The sequence below is a fragment of the Lotus japonicus genome, chromosome 2 (genome assembly GCF_012489685.1).
Source record: "Lotus japonicus ecotype B-129 chromosome 2, LjGifu_v1.2".
NCBI classification, from domain to species: Eukaryota; Viridiplantae; Streptophyta; class Magnoliopsida; order Fabales; family Fabaceae; genus Lotus; species Lotus japonicus.
This window is the reverse complement of record NC_080042.1, coordinates 12,424,581-12,445,700: the sequence shown is the minus strand read 5'-3', so window position 1 is coordinate 12,445,700 and position 21,120 is coordinate 12,424,581. Positions and strand designations below refer to the sequence as shown.

At 34.7% G+C, this 21,120-nt stretch overlaps 2 protein-coding genes across 2 annotated transcripts; both read left to right on the top strand.

Annotated features, from left to right (window-relative positions):
• The first annotated feature begins 3,985 nt into the window (after positions 1–3,985).
• Positions 3,986–10,939, top strand: LOC130737612 (probable inactive ATP-dependent zinc metalloprotease FTSHI 3, chloroplastic). Its single transcript, XM_057589424.1, has 4 exons — positions 3,986–5,277; positions 8,189–8,512; positions 9,359–9,659; positions 10,523–10,939. The coding sequence occupies exons 1-4, from the start codon at positions 4,234–4,236 to the stop codon at positions 10,723–10,725; spliced, it is 1,872 nt and encodes a 623-aa protein (XP_057445407.1). The 5' UTR covers positions 3,986–4,233; the 3' UTR covers positions 10,726–10,939.
• On the top strand, positions 5,380–8,318 carry LOC130737613 (uncharacterized). Its single transcript, XM_057589425.1, has 2 exons — positions 5,380–8,023; positions 8,193–8,318. Exon 1 carries the CDS (start codon positions 6,950–6,952, stop codon positions 7,592–7,594), a length of 645 nt encoding a protein of 214 aa, XP_057445408.1. The 5' UTR covers positions 5,380–6,949; the 3' UTR covers positions 7,595–8,023; positions 8,193–8,318.
• Positions 10,940–21,120: the final 10,181 nt, after the last annotated feature.

Genomic DNA, 21,120 nt, shown 5'->3' with positions numbered 1-21,120 from the left:
TTACTCACATTTAATTCAGAAATCTTTTTCTCATGTTCAACAGAAGTTTCAGAGGCAGCAGAGAAATTCTTTTTCAACTTTTTATGCTTAGTCAAGAGAGAGTTATATTTATCCATAATTTCAGACAAAACATCTTTAAGTTCAGAAGTTGAGAAAGAATCAAATACCTCATTTTCATCGTCAGAGTCTGGATCTCCCTCTGATGCAGATTCAGAGTTAGTTGCTTCTTTTGACTATGCTTCTTTGTCTTTGACAATAGCCATGAGTCCTCGAACTTCACCATCAGAGTCAACATCCTCTGACTCTGATTCGTCAAAAGTCACCATCAGACTTTTCTTTGTTTTGAAATGCTTCTTTGACTTTTTATCCTTTGACGAGCCTTTGTATTTGCTCTGCCTGTGCTTCCAGATGCAGTTGAGCTTTCTGGATATCAGAGTAGCTCATCCTCATTAGAATCTTCAGAGGCTTCTTCAGATTCTTCTGCTTCTTCTTGGAGAGCTTTAGACTTCTCAGATTTAGCCTTCTCATATTTGGATTTCAAGGCTATAGACTTCTTCTTCAGATCTTGCATCTCTGAGCGCTTCAGCTCATGACACTTCAGTATGCTGATGAGTTCTTCTAAACTCATATGCTCAACATCTCTTGTGAGCTCCAAGGAAGTTATCAAAGGCATCCAGCTTTCAGGAAGACCTCTAAGGATCCTCATGACATGATCCGCAGTGGTGTAGCTATTGTTGAGGGGTCTTATTCCAGCAATAATCAATTGGAATCTGAAAAACATATCCTCAATGGATTCGTCAGGTTCCATTTGGAAGGATTCATATTTCTGGATCAAAGACAGTGCCTTTGATTCTTTCACTTTCTTGTTTCCTTCATGAGACATCTTCAAGGATTCAAAGATGCCTTTGGCGGAATCACGATCAGTAATTTTCTCATATTCTTCATATGAAATGGCACTTTGCAGAATAGCTCTTGATCGGTGATGATCTCTGAACTCCTTCTTTTGATCTTCACTCATCTTCTCCCTTGGGATCTTTACACCATGTTCATCAACAGGAGGGGCGTAGCCATCAGCAACAAAATCCCAGAGATCAGGATCAAAGCCAAGAAAGAAGCTTTTGATTCTATCTTTCCAAAAATCAAATCTCTGACCATCAAAGATAGGTGGTCTTGCACTGTATTGATATTTGCTTGTAGTAGTGGTGGAATCCATGAGTTTTTCACACTGGCCCGGATCTACTGAACACTGTTAAGTGTGGTAATCAGAACTTGCGCTCTGATACCAATTGAAGGTGTGAAAAACGACTAGAAGGGGGGGTTGAATAGAGTTTTGAATATAAAAACTTTCCCCTTAAGATTTAAAGTAAATCTTTTGGGTTTCTCTGAGATAGAAGGTGCAGCGGATAAAGATAAAGAGAAGAGAAAAGCACACAAGTATTTTATCCTGGTTCACTTGATAAATCCCTCAAGCTAATCCAGTCCACCCGTTAAGGTGATTTCTTCCTTCTTAGAATGAAGGCAACCCACTAATCAGATAATTGTTACAACTGCACTTGAAACCTACAAGTGACTAACAATACACTGACTTAGCTATCACTAAGATTCACTCTCTTAGTCTTCTCTAGGATCCGATCAACCTTGATCTCTTAAAGGAATCACCACTAAGATTCACTCTCTTAGTCTTCTTAAGGATACTGACCTACCCGGTCCCTTAAGGAAAATCAAACAACTGTTTGAGGTAGGTGTTTACAAAAGGTTTGCTTCTAAATAAGCTGAGTGTAAACCAAATAAGAATAGATGAAGAAAGTAGAGGCTTGAATCTTTTCTTGTATTGAAGCTCTTGGTTTTTCTCTTAGCTTTCTTCTTTTCTTCAGCCTTTAAATAGTCCAAGGTGCAAAGGATATTTCTGTTGAGAGAATATGACCGTTGGAGGGCATTTCTGGAACTTCCAGAACCTGTTGTGGCTGAACCTTGGTAGGTAGGCTTGTCAGAATAGTACACTGCTCTTGTACTTCTTGATAGAGACATTTGCCTTTAACCATTGACTTCTGATCAGAGGAATGCTTCGTGTTGGAACTTGTGAAGCTTGGTGATCAGAGTCAGAGGGAAGCTTGGATCCTCTGACCTTCGTAACTTCTGCTTCTGGATCTTCAGAGCTTCTAGACCTTCAGAGCCTCTGGTCCTTCAGAGCTTCAGATCCTCTGATCTTCAGAACCTCTGATCCTCAAATCCTCTGATCCTCAGATCCTCTGATCTTCAGATCTTCTGATGAATATATCTTCTGGTGTCAGAATCAGAACCTGTTTGTCAAAACACTCAAGAAAAACGTTAGAGTATCATAATTGTTAATCCACAAATAAATACTTGTTATCATCAAAACATAGAGTTGTACCACATGACCAAATCTTGATCTTACACAAATGTCCTTATTTTTTTGTGGACATGTGATGTTTCTACATCTATATGCATCAAGACAATGAGTCATTATATTTCTCTCTATTGAATTGGTTCATTGTGAGGAACCTATTATCTCTCATCTAAGAACTTTTTATGTGACCTATATGTTCTCCATTGTCCAGCAGACAACACTTAGATGAGATTATAAGAAAGCTGAGATTATGCTATGAATTTGAGCTATTGCCAGAAGATATTGCATATCTTACTTATAGTTATTTCTCGGCATTAGGGGGAAAGAAAAAGTAAGCAGCTCGGAAAATTTGTTTTGAATGCATATATACTCGCACACAACAATATGAACCTGAAGTTCAAAAGATGCATTCTCTGACCAAAAAGAGATTTATAAATTCCTTTATGTTGCAAATGACCTTCTCTATTGAAATTTTATTAGGCTAAGACATGCCTAAACTTGGTTCCAAAGATAAATCTTAGAGAAGGAATATGGTCTTGTTAAGAGGAAAATAATCATGAAAAGTGTAGAGATTACGAAAATAATTTAAACCTCCTGAAGAGGTTTAGGTACCTGTGATTATTGATACAAAGAGATCTCAATCGACTATATCTCTACAAGTTGAAACAAGGACCCAAGAACTTGAAAAATTGTCGACAGATGAAGTAGCGCTCAATATTACAAGTGCGGGAATATTGAACTCATATTTAAGGGTGTGGTTGGCCAATATATAAAGAAGCACTTCGTTCAAAAGTATAAGAGTCTTTGGACTTAAAGTCTATACTCGAAAGATGTAAAAGGATATTGCATAGTTTTTGGTTCTAAATTGGTCATTGATTGGCAAGATGGAACATGCTTTTAACCAGTTCCGGTTTCATTGTTCAAATATGAATATGAGAAATTCTACATCAGAGATTCATCGATCACCTTGCAGACATCACAAGGCTAAAGAAGGATACATCAAGGGAGATAGAACAAAACACTATCATTAAAGCTCTTCTTCACTCATGATCTGCAAAAGAATGGTGGCATAGACATCCAACAATTTCGTTCAAGTGATAACTTGACAGACTTATTTATGAAGGCTCTTCCAACAACATTTGAAAAGCTCGTGCGAAATATCGGAGTTCATCGGCTGAAAGATCTCAATTAAAATGCATTGTACTCTTTTTTCCTTAACCATGTTTTTTTTTTTCCATTAGGTTTTCCATGGTAGGGTTTTTAATGAGGCAATGTACAAAGACGAGCTATAGAATGATGTACTCTTTTTCCTTCACTAGATTTTTATTTTTCCAATAAGGTAAAATGAGACACATTCTTAAGGGAGGGTCATCCAGGGGGAGTGTTATGAATAAGATGAAAGCCCATGTACTCTATACTTCGTTTTCTCCCCTTTTAGTATTTTTTTCCGCATTATTAAAAAAAACGGTTAATTCCACTAACTAATTTAAATATTGGTTTGGGTTATATTGGGTATTGACATCCCTTTATTGGATGAAGCCCTGATCCAACGGATCGTTTGAAAACCCTTTTGGACAAAAAAAAAAGAAAAGAATAGAAAAAGGAAAAAATCTAAAATCTGCAAACCCCAAAGTCCCATGTTAGCAGGATAGTAACAGTGTCACCAACACCAACACCAACGCCAACGAGTGAAGCTTTGTGTTCGTTCCTCTTCCTCGAATTTGAGACACCCACGATTCCAGTTTTTGTCTTGAATTTGTGTTAGTTTGTGTTTGAGATGAGGTAACATTCAATCTTTATTTGTGGGGGATAAATATAATGCACTAGCAGATTCTATGGTTATATAGCTTTGCTTGTGGAACAGCATGGCTTTTCTTTCTTTGCCTTGCAGTACTGGGTCATTTGTTACCCCTGATATGTTAAAGATAAGATATTTTGGGGTAGATGGAAATTTCTGCACTCGTTCATTTGCTTGGAAGCAGAAGCTTGAGTTTTGTGAAAGAAAAAGTAGAATTCCCTCATTCAGGTTTCCTTGTTGTTTCAAGTCACAACATGGTGTTTCCAGCAACAATAAAATTGAGCCGCTTGTGAGTAGAACCAGGGGTGACGGAAAGGCGCAGAGTGGTAAAGGGGAAAGTAATAGGTTGAAGAACAGATTTTCATTGAGATTGCGGCCGAGGTTACGGTTATTAGCTATGAGAATGAAAAGGACTTCCATTGAATCCATTTTGAATGAGGTGGGGATCTTCGTTCGTAGGAACATTAGGACAGTGGCATTTTCTACCTCATTTTCTTTAGTGTTTGGCCTTTGTTTCATGTTTTTGAAATTGACAGCGCTCCCCCCTCAAAAAATTGTTCCATATTCGGAATTGGTTACAAGCCTTCAAAATGGGTCTGTTGCAAAAGTATTAGTTGAAGAGGGATCTCGGCGTATATATTACAATATGAACTCCGAAACTGTTGAAAACGATCAGGTTTCCGGTGAAGAATCACAAGGAGCAGATGTTTCAATTGATAAGGATATAAATCAGGTTGGGAGTGAGGATACTTTAAGAGCTGGCCAAACTCCAGTGGTGAATAAATTGAATAAATTCTCCAGGACTCGATCTTCTATTCCTCAGTGGCAGTATTCCACAAGAAAAATCGAGCATGATGAAAAGTTCCTTATTAGTTTGATGAGAGAGAAGGGAGTTACATATAGCTCTGCCCCTCAATCTGTGTTAATGTCAATGAGGAGTACTTTGATAACTGTGATCACACTATGGATACCTTTAATTCCATTGATGTGGCTTCTGTATCGTCAACTTTCTGCTGCCAATAGTCCTGCAAGGAAGCAGAAACCGAATAGTCAGACAGTTGGATTTGATGATGTGCAAGGTGTTGATTCCGCAAAAGTAGAACTCATGGAGGTAATTATCTCATATTCTAATGTTTATAATAATTATGCGCTAAAAGTGATTTTTGCTATTCTGCTAGTTTTTATTTTATAAGAAGTGACAGTTCCGGCTGACTTGATGCATTTTCCTTAATTGGGGAATTTACTGTGGTATTAACTATTAAGTACAAGCTCCGTCTGTAAGCATTCATCATCAGTATCCCTTATTTTTAGTAGGATTAAGAATGCTGAGGATGTCTTTATCTTTTTTCTCTCAAGTTTTAAAATCCTGTTGCCTGAAATAGTGAAGTATACTTATCAGTTTATAACACAACTAGAGGAAATGTGGGAACATCATTTTGGAGAAGTTCAGCAAGGTTAACCAACTTGGTAGTGTAAAGAATAACATTGTTGGCAAAAAGTAGTAGTTCACTTGAAATTAACAGTATGTTTTAATGTCATTAGCTTCCATGTTTTAATTCATCACATGGAAACTGGAATTAGAGATCAATTGATGAACTTTTAGCTTATGACATGGCACAAAAGCAAAAAGTTTTTACTATCAGGAGCTAAGAAAGTCCACCTGTGACATCCCTAAAACTCTCTTTTATTACAATGTGGATTCAAAGTCATACAAATATGAGGACTTTCTTGCAAAACTAAATCAATGCCACACAGGATAGATACAGAACTGAAATACTTCAATTGATCAAGTCAGTAACATAAGTTTGATAGTAGGAGATGAATCTGATAGGTACACGGGTTAGCTAGTTAGTATTAGATTTTATTATTAGTATCTTTTATCCAGTCAGCATTATATTTTATATTTTATTAGGTTTAGCATAATTAGAGAGTGAGTATAAATAAGTGAGTTAGAGAGACTATTGAGTATCTTGGTATTCACTTTGGAATTAGGGTTTAGAGAGCGTTGGGTCTCTCTGGTTCTAGGGAGGGTGTTTGGGATCCCTTTCCTTGTATCTTTCCCCCAATTCCTATTTGGGAATTAGGGTTTTACCATTGAATAATATCAGATTTGGCTGGGTTCTATCAGAATCATTTCATGAAAGAAAAAGCCCAAAAGACAACCGCGAGGTACGAACAAATAGTCCTAAACTAGTCATGGAAAAATATAAACATAAATGCATGGGGGTATGATACAACTTGTTCAGAACTAAGAAGAATGAATGCATCTTGTATGGAGAATTCTAGCTAGAAAGTCAGTATTGCCCAATGTTGACAAACTGACCCTCTACATTGGTCCTGGTCCCTCCTTTACCTCAACTAACTTCTCTAGATCTCATGTTTTCTACAAATGGCTTATAAATATCCAATACAAAATGTGATCTCCTTAACTAACTTCTAACAGCACAAACTAACTCTCACTCTGTTAATATTATTCTGTTACTCCTAACTAGCTATACCTATCAATACGCCCCTTTAAACTTTCGCCTCGTCGTCAAAGCTGAACAACATGGATAAACTGAAAAGAAGAATGCCAACATGGTCTGTGTTACGCATATAAATAGGGATTGGCCTTGTAATTGAGATATGTTGAATATTGTTGAGATAATGAAACCCCTTCTATCCCTTTGTTCTCTCTTCTCTGTCCCTATTCCCTCTCTTCTCCCTCTCTGAGATTCTGGTTGTATCATTGGTATCAGAGCATCGATCCGGTGCACCTGAACCAGAAAATCAAAAAGAAAAAAATGGATGCAGATTGGTGGAAAGCCCTCGACAGGCTTGATGAATCCCTGAAGCGTTCCCATGAAGCAGCTCGCCTACGTGAAGAAGTTCGCCGGCGAGAAGAAGCGGCAGCGGCGTATGAGCGGCACGTGGCCGAATACGAGCAGTACATGGCGGCATACGAGCGGTACGAAGCCAAAGCGGCAGCGGTCGCTGAACATGAAGCCGCGGCGGAGCGCGAGGCTATGGCCGCAGAGGAGCAAGAAGCGGCAGCGGCGGTAGAACGAGAAGTGGAAGCAGAACGAGAGCGTGCTACGGCTGAGGCTGAAGAAGATGCAGCGGAGAAGTACGAACAATCGGCGACGGTCACCGTCTTCTTCGGTTCTTCAAAGGCGTTTTCGTTTGGGTTCTTGAACAAATCCAGCGTTCTTCCCAAAATCAACGCCGTTCTTCCTCAATTCAATGTCGTTCTACCCCAATTTCATGATTTAGGGCTCGAAATCGTTTTCCCCCAAATCAGCGATTTAAGGTTTGCGGTTTCGCCCAAAATTGGGAACTCTGTGCTCAGCGGCGATGTTCTTGGTGATTGTGGTGGTGATTCAGCGATTGACGGAGCAGGAAGGCCTCCACGGAAGCCTCCAGATTCGGAAAGTGAAGAAAGTAGGTAAAGAGCATAGAGACTTGTTGCTTCCGCTTATGCTGGATTCACCGAATCATTGGCTTTGTCTTCTTCAGTGAGAAATAGAAGACAAATGTCCAGATTTGCAACAAACAGTTGCAATTTGTGAGCTCTGGTTACACACTACTTGTTGGCTCCATACTCCGGTGAATGGAACAGTGCAGGGGGTCACCATACCTTAGACATGTTGGGTGACCCTTTATTTATAAGCGATGTTGCTACCTTGGCTGTTTCTCCCCCTATTTGGGATGTTTGAGATATTCGGGGAGCTATTCTTGGACGATCTGGATTCTCCCTTATCTCTTTGCCTCGGGATATAGTCTATTGAACTTGGGCCAATTCGGCCTACACTTTTGCTCGAGCTAGGAGTGGCTGGGCCTGGCTGGGATCTGGGCCCAAGAGTTTGGCTTGTAACAAGGTCTAAATTATAATAATTGGAAAATTAATTTCCCGTGCAACTAGTTAATTTTTTTTATCCAATGCCTTCATATGTTGATTATTTCTAAGTTTGACAGATTTTTTCTTGTAAATGGTGAAGCAACTTTATTGTTCCCTTTTGATGGACTCTTTCCCTTTTCTGTAGATAGTTTCATGTCTGCAAGGGGATATAAATTACCAAAAGGTGGGGGCGAAGCTACCTCGAGGTGTGTTGCTGGTAGGTCCTCCTGGAACTGGGAAGACGTTACTTGCACGTGCGGTGGCAGGGGAAGCAGGTGTACCCTTTTTTACTGTATCTGCCAGTGAGTTTGTGGAATTATTTGTTGGAAGAGGGGCAGCTAGAATCAGAGACCTTTTCAACACTGCAAGGAAATTTGCACCATCAATTATATTCATTGATGAACTTGATGCTGTTGGAGGTAGGCGTGGAAGAAGTTTCAATGATGAACGTGACCAAACGCTGAACCAGGCAAGCTTACTCAATAATTGTAGTTCTTTTGTAGCAACAAACTGTCAAAAGTGGTTATGACTTACTACTGCTGAACAGCTATTAGTGGGTTTCTGCTGTTTAAACATAATTAACTTATTGAAAATTGTGTTATTCCATGTTGTCAAATTTTCTTTTAATACAGAGTTCAAATACCACTGTTAATTCCTCCTATCTTCCCATCTTCCTTTTACCTTCTTTCTTTAATTTTTTATATTAAAAAATTATTTCACCATAAGCAAACGCGGACACTTAAAAATAGTATTTATGTCCGTTTTATATCAGTATGGGATATATCTAACACTTCATGGACAGTTGGACACCTTGGGTAATTGTAGTTGTATTTTGCAATTTTTCACTTCTACCTTTTGAACTTTGATACTAATAGATATGAGAATATCACGATAATTGAAGAAATCATTGCTTTGTAAGATGTCTACAATGACTCATGCTACTTTTTAATTACCGACTTTCATATTTGGTTTAAGATCTGATTTGTGTTTTTATATTAATTATATACCAGTTTTGTTGTGTTATTGGTGTATCATACTCTGTAAATTTTGTAATTTGTCATATATCTCTGTTTGTGTTATATAGGTTTCGTGTCAGACTCACGTCCTATGTTGTCTTCTTGCTTTCCAACAACAATCTTGCTGAAAATTTCTACAAGTCCAGTTTCTTCATCAATTATTCCATAGCATTAGCATATACTTGCTATATGAAAAACGAATATTCTGTATGTTGCTTGGGTTTAAGTGCGAGAGTTAGAAGAATTTCCATGTGCTCACAATACTTTCTATACCTTTAATGTGTTTTCTGTCTTCGCAGTTGCTAACAGAAATGGATGGATTTGCATCCGAGATGAGAGTGGTTGTCATTGCAGCAACTAACCGACCAGAAGCATTGGATCCAGCCTTATGTCGCCCGGGTCGTTTCTCAAGAAAAGTATATGTAGGGGAACCAGATGAAGAAGGGAGGAGAAAGATATTAGCAGTACATCTAAGGGGAGTTCCTTTAGAGGAGAACGCTAACATCATTTGTCATTTAGTTGGTTCTCTTACTGCTGGCTTGGTAGGTGCTGATCTGGCAAACATTGTCAATGAAGCTGCTTTGCTTGCTGCTCGTAGAGGTAAGACCAACTCACAATATTACTCAAGTCATACAGCATATTGCATTTCACCAATTCGTATGCCTTAGTGTAACGTGACTCATGTTAAATTATTTGACCATGATGCCATTTGGATACAGACTGAAGAGCACTTATTGGAGCTTATCTACTAGAAAAAACACTGAATTATCAGTTAGAGATCCAATAAGTGCTCTTTGGTCTGTAGCGGGTTCCATATATTGTGACACGTAATCCTGTCTTAGTCAGTTTTAGAAATCCCTTCTGCATTTCTCTGCCGATTGATTTTCCTTGTGCGATTAAAAGATGATATTTATATACTTTCAAATCTCTATTGAATTTAATAGCAGTTATCAGTTAGTGGATATTTGGAATAGAGTTTGCATCTTTCAAACCCCAATTTGGGGTGTGTAAACTAAGTTTCATCTGGCAAGATCACATTGACTTACATTTGAACATGATTTTGAGTCTCAAACCATGATTTGAGTAAAAAAAGTATTTACTTTTCCATTGGATCTGTCATGAGCCAACTATCCCAGAAGTTTAAGTTCTTGAATGAACACACATGAATTTATTATATTATATTTTTAATGTGCCCCTTTACGCAAGAACTCATTGCGCTTAAAGCGTGAACAATGCCTTTGTCTTGTAATTCAGTTTTTTTTTTTAGAATAATGGAGACAAAAAGGATTGAATTCTATACCACTTGGTCATAGAGGCTTTATGAACCATGTCCAAAAAGCTTAAGCTGTTGATTGAAGACAAATGAATGGTTTTATATTATATTTCTAACTGGACCAGGTCATTGTTTCTAAACTATTATTGAGACATGGTCTTAGTCATATGTATACATTTGGACTTTGCAGGTAGTGAAACTGTGGCTAGGGAAGACATAATGGAAGCGATTGAAAGAGCAAAGTTCGGAATCAATGATAAGCAATTGAGGTCTAGTAAAATAGGCAAGGAGCTAAGTAAGCTATTCCCTTGGATGCCGTCATTGATGGGAAGAGGTGATAGGAGACAGGATGACCTGCAAGGACCATTAGGTTATCAATCACTGAATTCATGAATGGACTTGCTTGTTAAATTTACTTATAGTTTATTTAAAATTTCCCCCTGTAATTGTTCCCTGATTTTCTTTTATGCTAGAAATTTTGTTTCCCCTATACATGATGCTTAAGAGTAAGAATACGTTGTCCATAGAGAGTGAGAAGTTGTCTTCATTTAAGTGTGTATCAATACAAGTTAAACTTAAATTAAAAGTACATTTTTCTCAATCCATAGAGGTTCGTGCAAGTGAGTGCTAATGTCTGTTTGCACTAGTGCTGACATGTATCCAAACATAGCCTGACCAAGCTCAACTGTAATTTGTAAGTAAAACTACTAAAAAGTCACATAGAGGCTGTCAGCAGGGTTGCTACAGTTAGTTAGAACGGTTGCTACCCTGTAAGTTATAAGGGTTGTGAGAGGCATGCTTCAAATTGCCTACCATATGACAGTGAATTGTAGTAATAAAAGATCAAATGAAGTTCCATGACTCAGCCACAATAGTTGCTACACAGCAATTGCAATGGCTGCATTGAACCGTAACAAGTCGCATGGGAATGCATTAGTACTCAGAGTCCTTGAGCAATTTGTTTTTCATTCTTTCTCTTTCATTCTTTAGTAGATTTATTGGGAGTTATAAGGGGATAGGGAGACTTTAGAAGAACATTGAGCTAGTGATGAAAAAAATGTCGTATTTGAACGGAGGGAGGTGCAGATATCAGGGGAGTTACTATATGTACCAGGGAGTTAGAGAAATTATGAGCTTTTTTGCTGTTAGGAGAACCCCCAGTCTCTAATTTATCTGTAACATCATCTTCTTGTACCATAGGCTGTAGTCCCACTTCAATCCAGACATTAGAATCACTCAGTCTCAGTAAAGATTCATCATTTTTCATCCATATTTCTGAACTAGTGTTACATCTCACACTAGGTTGAGGAAGGCGCATGCTTTCCCAAATTGGTTGGACTCTTGTCAAGGTTTTTACCATGGCATTTTGTGTTTGGATTTTCACATATTTGAATCAGTTTTTTTTCAGAATTAATTATGGCACACAAAAGCTAGTAATAGATGCTACATCTTCATAATTAATTTTGACTTTAGAATCAATTTTAAAACATGTTATTCGTTTTTTACAGTTGCCAAATTGTTTTTGCAATGTAAACCGTCATTTCATGGCTTAACGAAACTTCTAACAAGGTTAACGAAACTTCTAACAAGGTTAACGAAAAACAAGAACAAGCAAGGTTCTTATTTTTAAGCATTAATTAAGAACTCCATGTCAATCATATCTAATGCTTAAGAACCCGATTATTAGTTATTAACTTAAAAACTCACCTCTAAGAACTAGCATTGGATATACTTTAAGTGCAACTATTTTATAGTGAGAGTGCATATTTATATATATATATATATATATATATATATATATAAATGACAGTGATTTTCATTGTAATCTTTTTATGGTTGGAAATGTCCATGAGCATGAGATTGAATTGTGAAGTACGTGTTGAATGTTGATGAATATTACGGTATCTAAAATTTCCTTCTGGCATGAGTCCTCCTTTTACTTCTCCCTTTTTCTTTTCATATTTCACTCTCTTGTGAGTGAAATTTAAGTGTGAATCATGTAATATTTTGTCAATTTTGCACATTATGCATAATTTTTTTAGCTTAATTGCACTTTTGATCCCTAATATTTGGCCTTTGTGTAATTTAAATCCTCTTTATTCTAATTGCGCGATTTTTGTCCACCAAAAATTGATTTGTGACAATTAGATCATGTCGTTAGTTACCGTCCAATTTTAAACGTATTAGGCTAGCATCATAAGCATGGGCGGTGTTTCTAAGTTGGGTTAGGGTTTTTAATTCAAAAATGAAGTCTAGTACTATTAGTATCAAATATATCACATGCATGCTAGTCCCCCCTCCCCTAAAGTAGGCGAGAAATAGTTAGTGGGTTAGGAATTAGGAAAATGTAACGTTGCAATATGAAACTTTCATATCACTTTTTTAAAGCATAGCCAGGAAGGGCTTGAGTACGTCCCAAAAGCAATTAAAGGACAGTGTAGCTGAAATTTTGACATTATTGTATAACACTTCTGAAGTACTTTGTTTTTCTAACCTCTTATGTTTGTCTTTTTCTTTCTATACTACCATTAACATATTCCAACTTCTTCCTTGCTACAACCTTGATTAAAATGAGAAAAAAGCTAAATATTATGTACTCTTTCACGCCAAATTTGCCGATATGCACATGAAAAAGTAGGCCCTAAATCCCTGAATAGGGGGATGATTTAAGACTGTTCATAATCTCATCTAATCCAATACTCCTATATATTAGTATAAACTAAGCGCGTTTGCTTATGCGTTTGAGTTCAACAGCAACGCTTTTTTTATAGGAAATAAACTTGCATTAAAGCTAAAATAAACGGCGCAACCCCAATACATCCACTTGAAGTTAAGCAATAGAGGTACATCCTCCAACCAAGTAACATCCGGATAATCATAGAATAATTTTGAAATAAAATCAGGCGCATGATTACCCGACCTCCTAACAAACGACAAAGTAAAATAATCAAAAGTTGACACTAAAATCTTACAATCGTGTAAAATAGAAGCAAAATAGGAAATATCACGATTATGTATAATTTCTAACCAAGCCTCGTTGATGCAGGGCCAGCCCAAGGGTAAAGTCACCTAAGCAAGGGCTTTAGGCCTCTCAAAAAAAATATTTTTTACTAAGGAAAAAAGGCCTCAAAATATATTTTTACTAAGCAAAAAAGGCCCAAAAAAATCAAGCATGCATTAATGCTAAGTTAAAAATGCCAAAAAAAGGGTCTCATTTTAAAGATGGCTTTAGGCCTCATTTAGTGTTGGGCTGGCCCTGCGTTGATGTATTGAATCAAATGCACATCCTTGAAGTCACAAATTGAAAACCAACCTAATATAAAATAAATAAAATTTATTTCGTATATATGTGTCAGAAGTAATTAGTTTATTGTTAGAAAAATTTATTCTTTATAGAAATAATTATTTTTTTATTATTAATTAGATTATTATTAGGAAAAATAATTCTTTCATTATTAGATTAGATTAGCGGAGATGAGTGCATTGCTGAAAGGTCTACAGCTCGCATGGCATCTGGGTTTTCGTAAGGCTACATGCTTTTTTTATTGTCTTGAGCTGGTGGCGGTGGTTAACGTTGATCATGATATTTCGAGCTACTTGCACCATACGACACTTCAACAGGTTTGTGGGTTACTTAGTAGAGAATGTGTCATCACAGTTAGCCATGTACCACACGAGAGGAATTTGGTGGCAGATGCTTTAGCGAGATATGCAACCCGGGTAGGCTGCAGGAGACAAGTTTGGAATCAGTACCCTCCTTCCAACATTGTACCCCTGCTGTGTCAAAATATTTTAGTTTAGTTTGCTGTCATTTACCTTTTCCTTTGTAACCCAAAAAAAGATTAGATTATTAGAAATAAATTTGGGTGGCAAAATTGGTTTGGCTCTGACCCACCTTTCTTGACGGGTTGGGTTGAGACTTTGAACCCAAATTTTAAATTGGGCTAGTCCAACCCAACCCACCGCCATATTTTCACCCTTAGTTATATTTTATAGTGTATTCTAGTCTAAAATTATCATGTTTACATCAAAATTATCCCATATAATTGTTGGCTTATTATTATTACTTGAAGTGAACTTTTGTTGATGATTGTATAACACATTTATTGATGTTAAGAAAAAGTGACATTTACGGATTTAACAATAACTAGATATTATACCGGTGTGTTGCACGAGTTTACTTACAATACTTTTTAACATTATATAAAAATTATTATAATTTAACTAAATAAAAATTAAAATATTTTTTATTATAAATATTAAAAAAAATTGTTAAGACATTTAAATAAATATTACTATAGTTCCTTTTGTATAAATAATTAATATTACTCAAATTTAATTATTAGCATATAAATAAATTTACGATTTAAATTTTTTATTTTAAATTACGTAAAAAAGTTAAGTAATAAGTGTTTAATGTCATGAAATAATTTTTTATATCATTTTTATACTTTTTACCTGGAAAGTCATTTTCTAAGACATGTCAAGACCATGAAGAATAAATTAATTTTAACTTTTTTTAATTATAATAAGTGATAACTTAAATAACATTTTGACAAAAAATAGCATAAAATATTATCTTGTGAATTTGAGTTTTTTCAACTTATTTGGTTTGCGAATGTTTTCTCACGCTCGATAGCCTTGAGACAAATCTCTTGAGGCTCTACGATCACGTTAAGTGGATAGGTCATGCCTCTCACAACAAACATTTATTCAACTTTGACCATTATTATTTTTCTCTATTATGCTTCCTCGAGTAATTTTTACTAATATAACATAGATCAAAAAATATATTTATGTTGTGAATGGATGACCACTATGGGCCAATGGGACAAGCCCATATTTCTTTGTCTCACTTGTAGCTCTCTAAGGCTATAAATAATGGATGATGCATCAAGCATCAGGGACCTGATTCCACAGAATCACTTGTCTCATTCATGCTTCCCTCTTCTCCTCTCTACCTTCACACTTATATTATCTTTACTTCATAACACGTTATCAGCATGAAGCCGCTCAGCGATCTCCTCAAGAATCAAGCAATTCTTATCTCTTCAAAAATCAAAGTCTATTAAAATTCTATCAAAGTAATATTATTATATTATTTCTTTCTACTCATCTTCTCCAAGTTTTTTTTTATGAACGCTACGAGTCTAGAAGAACTCATAATGCAATGTTTTTTTTTAATCCTGAAGATTCATTAGAAGACCTGGAAGACAAGTTTTTTATGAATCCTGAAGATTCATCAGGAGAATCGTAGTGCTTTATATTCAAATTAGTATAATACACATATGATTTCAGAAGATTCATAATATAATACATTTTATGTATAAATCCAAAAGATTCAAGCACACGTAAACATGGAACATTGCAAAAAAAAAAAAAAAACGAAAAAAGTGCTAAGAGGAGCACTAACAGTGGCAAAAAGCCATGTTAATTACCAGGTTTGAAAACCACCATTAGTCTGCAACACGTTATTTTTTCTCCTGGAATTTTTTTTTACCTCCGTTCCTCTAAATATTAATTGATAAATTAATGCTATTAAAATTATATCAATTAGGCATATGTTGAACGGTACAAAGCATGTATACAGGATTCATATCTATATATATATATGTAAAGCTCACTTGAGCTATAACTATTCAATGCATTAAAGAATGAAAGTTAAACAAATTTCTATTCAACTTTCAATACACATCCACTTATTATTAATTATTACTTAGTGATTTTTAAACTTTTCAATTTCTCATATTTTAAATTAAATATTAATATTATTTTAATTTTAATTATTAATACTACATGAGGGAAATTTTAAGTAATAATAATAACTGAAATTGACTAACTTTAAATTAATAAAAATATTGGATTTATTTATGCTTCCTAAATTTGTTTATTTCTGCTTCCTAAAAAAACAATAATAGATAGTTAATAGTAATTTTTTATACTTCTTTTTAATTGTAAAACTTTCTAATTTGTTATATATTAAAATCAAAATTAATTTTTATAATAATTATTCATCATAGGTTGAGGAATTTAAAAAAAATAATAAATAAAACTTATTACTATTTTTTACACTACCTACTAAAATATAAAAATTACTTTGAACCTTTGTATTAAAATTTTCCTTACAAAAAATAATATTTAAAAAAAAAATTAGTCATAGTCATTTATTTTTTTTTAATTTAATTAAATATATCAAGCAGTAAAATCTTCATACATTTGCATTAAAATAAAGGAAGCAATAGCAAATTTCTTTGTAATTAATATACTAAATAATAATATAAAAAACTGAAAGAAATGATATTGTCAAAAGTAATTCAACTACCTAAATTGAATAATAATATTCATAAGCATAAAAATTGACTTGAATTTTGCATTAGAAAAAAATAACTAAAATTGAAGTTGATTAATGACAAAATAATGTGGCAATAAATAATTTAGATAAAATTGGATTGGGGTATCGGATTTGGAGATTGAAAAACCGATCAATCCGAACCAACCCAATGAATTAAGAATTTTTTTACATTAAGCTCAAACACTTTCAGCCCATTATATTACATATTTATATTTGTATTAGAGATGTTAGTTTTATTTAGATTATATGGATTATGTATTTATCGAATGTTCTGTTCTTTAAAAATGTTAGATTTTTCTATATTTTTTTATAATTTTTCACATTTTTAGAATAATTTTCGTGCATATTTTCAAATAAATTTTTTTCTTTTCAAATCCGACCATCCGAACCGAACCAATCCGTTTGAGATCGGGTTGGTTTGGTTCGGGTTTAGAAGGAAAGACCATGAAATTCGAACCAACCCAAACCGAACATGTTTGATTGGTTCGGACATTTAAACACTCTAAATCCGGTCCAATCTGGTCCGATTACACCCCTAATATTTATTGTAAGTCTTTTTCTGGAAATGATTGAAATGTTGAACACAATTATTATTATTTATTTTAAAATAAAAAATATTTTAATATTTATGTAATAATTTAAACTATAATCATTACTATTTAATGTAAAAAATGTTGTAAAGAAACTCGTGCAACACATATATGTAAAGCACACTTAAATCATTACATTAAATAATACATTAGTAAAGATTGTATACTCATGATATTAAAATTGTGAAAAGCTTTGTATCAAACACTTATCTTACTATTTCTATCTTAATTATTTTTGTCTTTTTAAGCTACACTAGGCATTGAAGCTCAACAAAAGGCTATTTAACTTAGTATTTCCTAACAGCTTTCATAACCTGCATTCTGTAAAAAAGGCTATTTAATATATGTAAAAAGGCTCCAACGAAGACAAGGATTCACCATGTATTAAACATTTATGAAAAAAAAGCTATCAAATTAAAGGTCGTAACCGAAAGATATAAATGATACATTTTCTAGAACATGATGTGAACAATGAACCATTTGGTAACTAAGGCTATTCAACTTAATAATTAAAGGATGTACATTTCTAGAACACAGAATATGAATCATTTTCTTACAGTTTTCGTAATTAAGGCTATTCATATATTAAAAAAATAACCTTCATTATCTCATTATCTGGCAGTACTGCTACTTCAAAAACTGATTAAAATTGCTTAATGTTTAAAGACTATTCAGTTACCTACATTAAATATAAAAAATACCATGTACTAAATTAAACTATGTATCTATTGTACATCTCTATATAAACAAATCACTCACACACTCAAGTCATACAAATCTTAGACTTCATTAGAGAATGACAAAAAATTGAAAATTGTCACTAGCTATTTCAACAAGTATGTCACTTTTTAATACATTAGTTGATTGAAATTGAGAAGGTTTTATCAAGAATGGTAAGTAGTATCTTATTGACTTTAATGGAATGCCATTGCCAGAAAACGTATGCATAGAAGCCTTGGACAATAGACTTATTAGAGAAGAGTTTAATTATAATATTCACGAATTGGAAGAGAGGCATGAAAGATGTCACCAATTACTGAATAAGCAGCAAAGAGAAAGATACAATCATGTTATACTATAGGAGAATTATTGCAAGGCTGGGGGCAGTGAAAAAAATCGTGTTTGCTAATGCTTCATCAGGTAATAAACTACTTTAGAGTCTATCTTATGCTTTTCTATACTATTTTGTTCAATCAATTGAATCATCCTTACATATACTACACCTGCTAAATTTAAGTATCACAAACCCGTGCAACGCACGGGTTTAATTTCTAGTCATATAGTATTTGAAACGGAAATAGTCAAGCACTTAATTGATTTTTTTTAATTCAATTGATAAGTTTACGTTCGCTCATTTAATTTTTTTTCTTTACGTTTCTGTTTTTTTTTTCTCTCTTATTTGTATCTTTACATTACTTTCTTACTTTCATTAGTTCTTTTTTAAAGTCCAATACATTATTTTGTTTTATTCTCTTATTTTATTAATATCCCATGTGTCCAGAGAAATCGCAGTGCAATTCTTTATTTTGAATCCTGAAGATTCATAGTCTACGAGTCCAGAAGAACTGTAGACTGTAGTGATTTTGAATCCTGAAGATTCATTCCTAAATCCAAAAGAAAGAGTGCAAGCATTGAAATGCACTAGAAATATTGATGCTCAAAAATATAATATTTTGTTGAGCTATGGATATTGATTTTAATGGCGAAAATGTTTGTCTTGCTGATTGTGCAACCACGCGCACGATACTTAAGGTTAAATTATTTTTTTCTTCTTTTGTGATGCAAGAAGAAAATGTTCGTACTATATCTGGCACTACAAACATGATTGAAGGCTCTGGAAGAGCCAAAATATTGTTGCCTAGAGGAACACAATTGAATATTGAGAATGCATTATATTCCTCTAAATCTAATAGAAACTTATTAAGTTTCAAAGATATACGTCAAAATGGATACCACATTGAGACCATGAATGAAGAAAATGTGGAATATCTTTGTATCACAAGAGTGATATCATGGAGAAAATGCACACTTGAAAAATTACATGCATTCTCCTCTGGTTTATACTATACAATAATTAGTATAATTGAAACAAATGCTACTGTAAACCAGAAATTTATAGATTTTTCTATTTGGCATGACCGGTTAGGCCATCCCGGTTCCATCATGATGAGAAAAATAATTGACAATTCATGTGGACATCCATTGAAGAGCTAGAAGATTCTTCAAACTAATGAATTCCCATGTCCTGCTTGTTCCCAAGGGAAGTTGATTATTCGGCCATGACTAACAAAAGTTGGGAGTGAATCACTTCTATTTTTAGAACGGATACAAGGCGATATTTGTGGGCCAATACACCCACCATGTGGACCATTTAGATATTTTATGGTTTTAGTTGACGCGTCAACAAGATGGTCACATGTACTTTTGTTATCATCTCGCAACTTGGCATTTGCTAGATTACTTGCCCAATTGGTTAGATTGCAAGCACATTTTCCTGATTATCCAATCAAGAAAATACGCCTTAATAATGCTAGTGAATTCACATCTCAAACTTTTAATGATCGTTGCATGTCAATTGGAATTGATGTTGAACATCCCGTAGCACATGTACACAAAATGGACTTGCGGAATCATTTATTAAAAGTTTACAGTTAATCGCAAGACCATTAATTATGAGGACAAAACTTCCAACCTCTTCTTGGGGACATGCAATATTACATGTTGTGACATTAATTCGCATCAGACCAACGAGCTATCATAAACACTCTCCAATGCAAATGGTTCATGGTCAAGAACCTAATATTTCCCATCTAAGAACTTTTGGATGTGCGATATATGTCCCAATTTCTCAACCACAACGCACAAAGATAGGCCCTCAAAGAAGATTAGAGATATATGTTAGGTTTGAATCTTCTTCTATTATAAAATATATTGAACCCTTAACGAGAGATCTATTTACTGCTCGATTTGCTGATTGTCATTTTGACGAATCAGAGTTCCCTATATTAGGGGAAAAGAATAAACAATTGGGAAAGTAAATTAGCTGGAATGAATTATCATTATCTCATTTTGATCCTCGAACAAAACAATGTGAACTAGAAGTTCAAAAGATAATTCATTTGCAAAATTTGGCTAACCAATTGCCAGACGCATTTGCTGATCCAAAAAGAGTCACTAAGTCATATGTACCAGCAGCTAATGCTCCATTAAAGATTGATGTCCCTGTTGGACAATCTAGTGTTGTAAATAAATCTACAGCACGCCTGAAGCGTGGCAGACCTGCAGGTTCCAAAGATGAAAATCCTCGAAAAAGAAAAGGAGATAAGAACCAATATGATATAAATGAGGATATGATAGCTCCGAAAGAGCAGCAAGACATAATTAAAAGTACAGTTTCAGAAGAAACTCAGGTACCTGAAATTATTGAAAATGATGAGATTTCAATTAATTATGTCGTAAATGAAGTAAGATGGGACCGAAGCAAAGTCAACATGGATGACATTTTTGCACATAGCACAACATTATATGTGTTAAACGATAATGAGGATCATGAGCCAAAATCTGTTAATGAATGCAAACACAGAAAAAATTGGCAAAAATGGAAAGACACAATCGAGGCTGAGTTAATACCGCTTGAGAAGCATAAAGTTTTTGGGCATGTAGCCCGTACACCTGAGGGTGTAAACCCAGTTGGATATAAATGAGTTTTTGTACGGAAAAGAAATGAAAATGGTGATATTGTCCGATATAAGGCAAGGCTTGTTGCCCAAGGTTTCTCACAAAGGCCTGAGATTGATTTTGAAGAAACATACTCGCATGTGATGGATGCAACTACTTTTCGATACT

Bases quoted from the DNA above. Each gene is read 5' to 3' on its own strand.
- LOC130737612 (XM_057589424.1), top strand. From the start codon at position 4,234: ATGGCTTTTCTTTCTTTGCCTTGCAGTACTGGGTCATTTGTTACCCCT. The intron at 5,278-8,188 runs GTAATTATCTCA...CCTTTTCTGTAG, and splicing joins CAAAAGTAGAACTCATGGAG to ATAGTTTCATGTCTGCAAGG. The intron at 9,660-10,522 runs GTAAGACCAACT...TGGACTTTGCAG, and splicing joins TTTGCTTGCTGCTCGTAGAG to GTAGTGAAACTGTGGCTAGG.
- LOC130737613 (XM_057589425.1), top strand. From the start codon at position 6,950: ATGGATGCAGATTGGTGGAAAGCCCTCGACAGGCTTGATGAATCCCTG.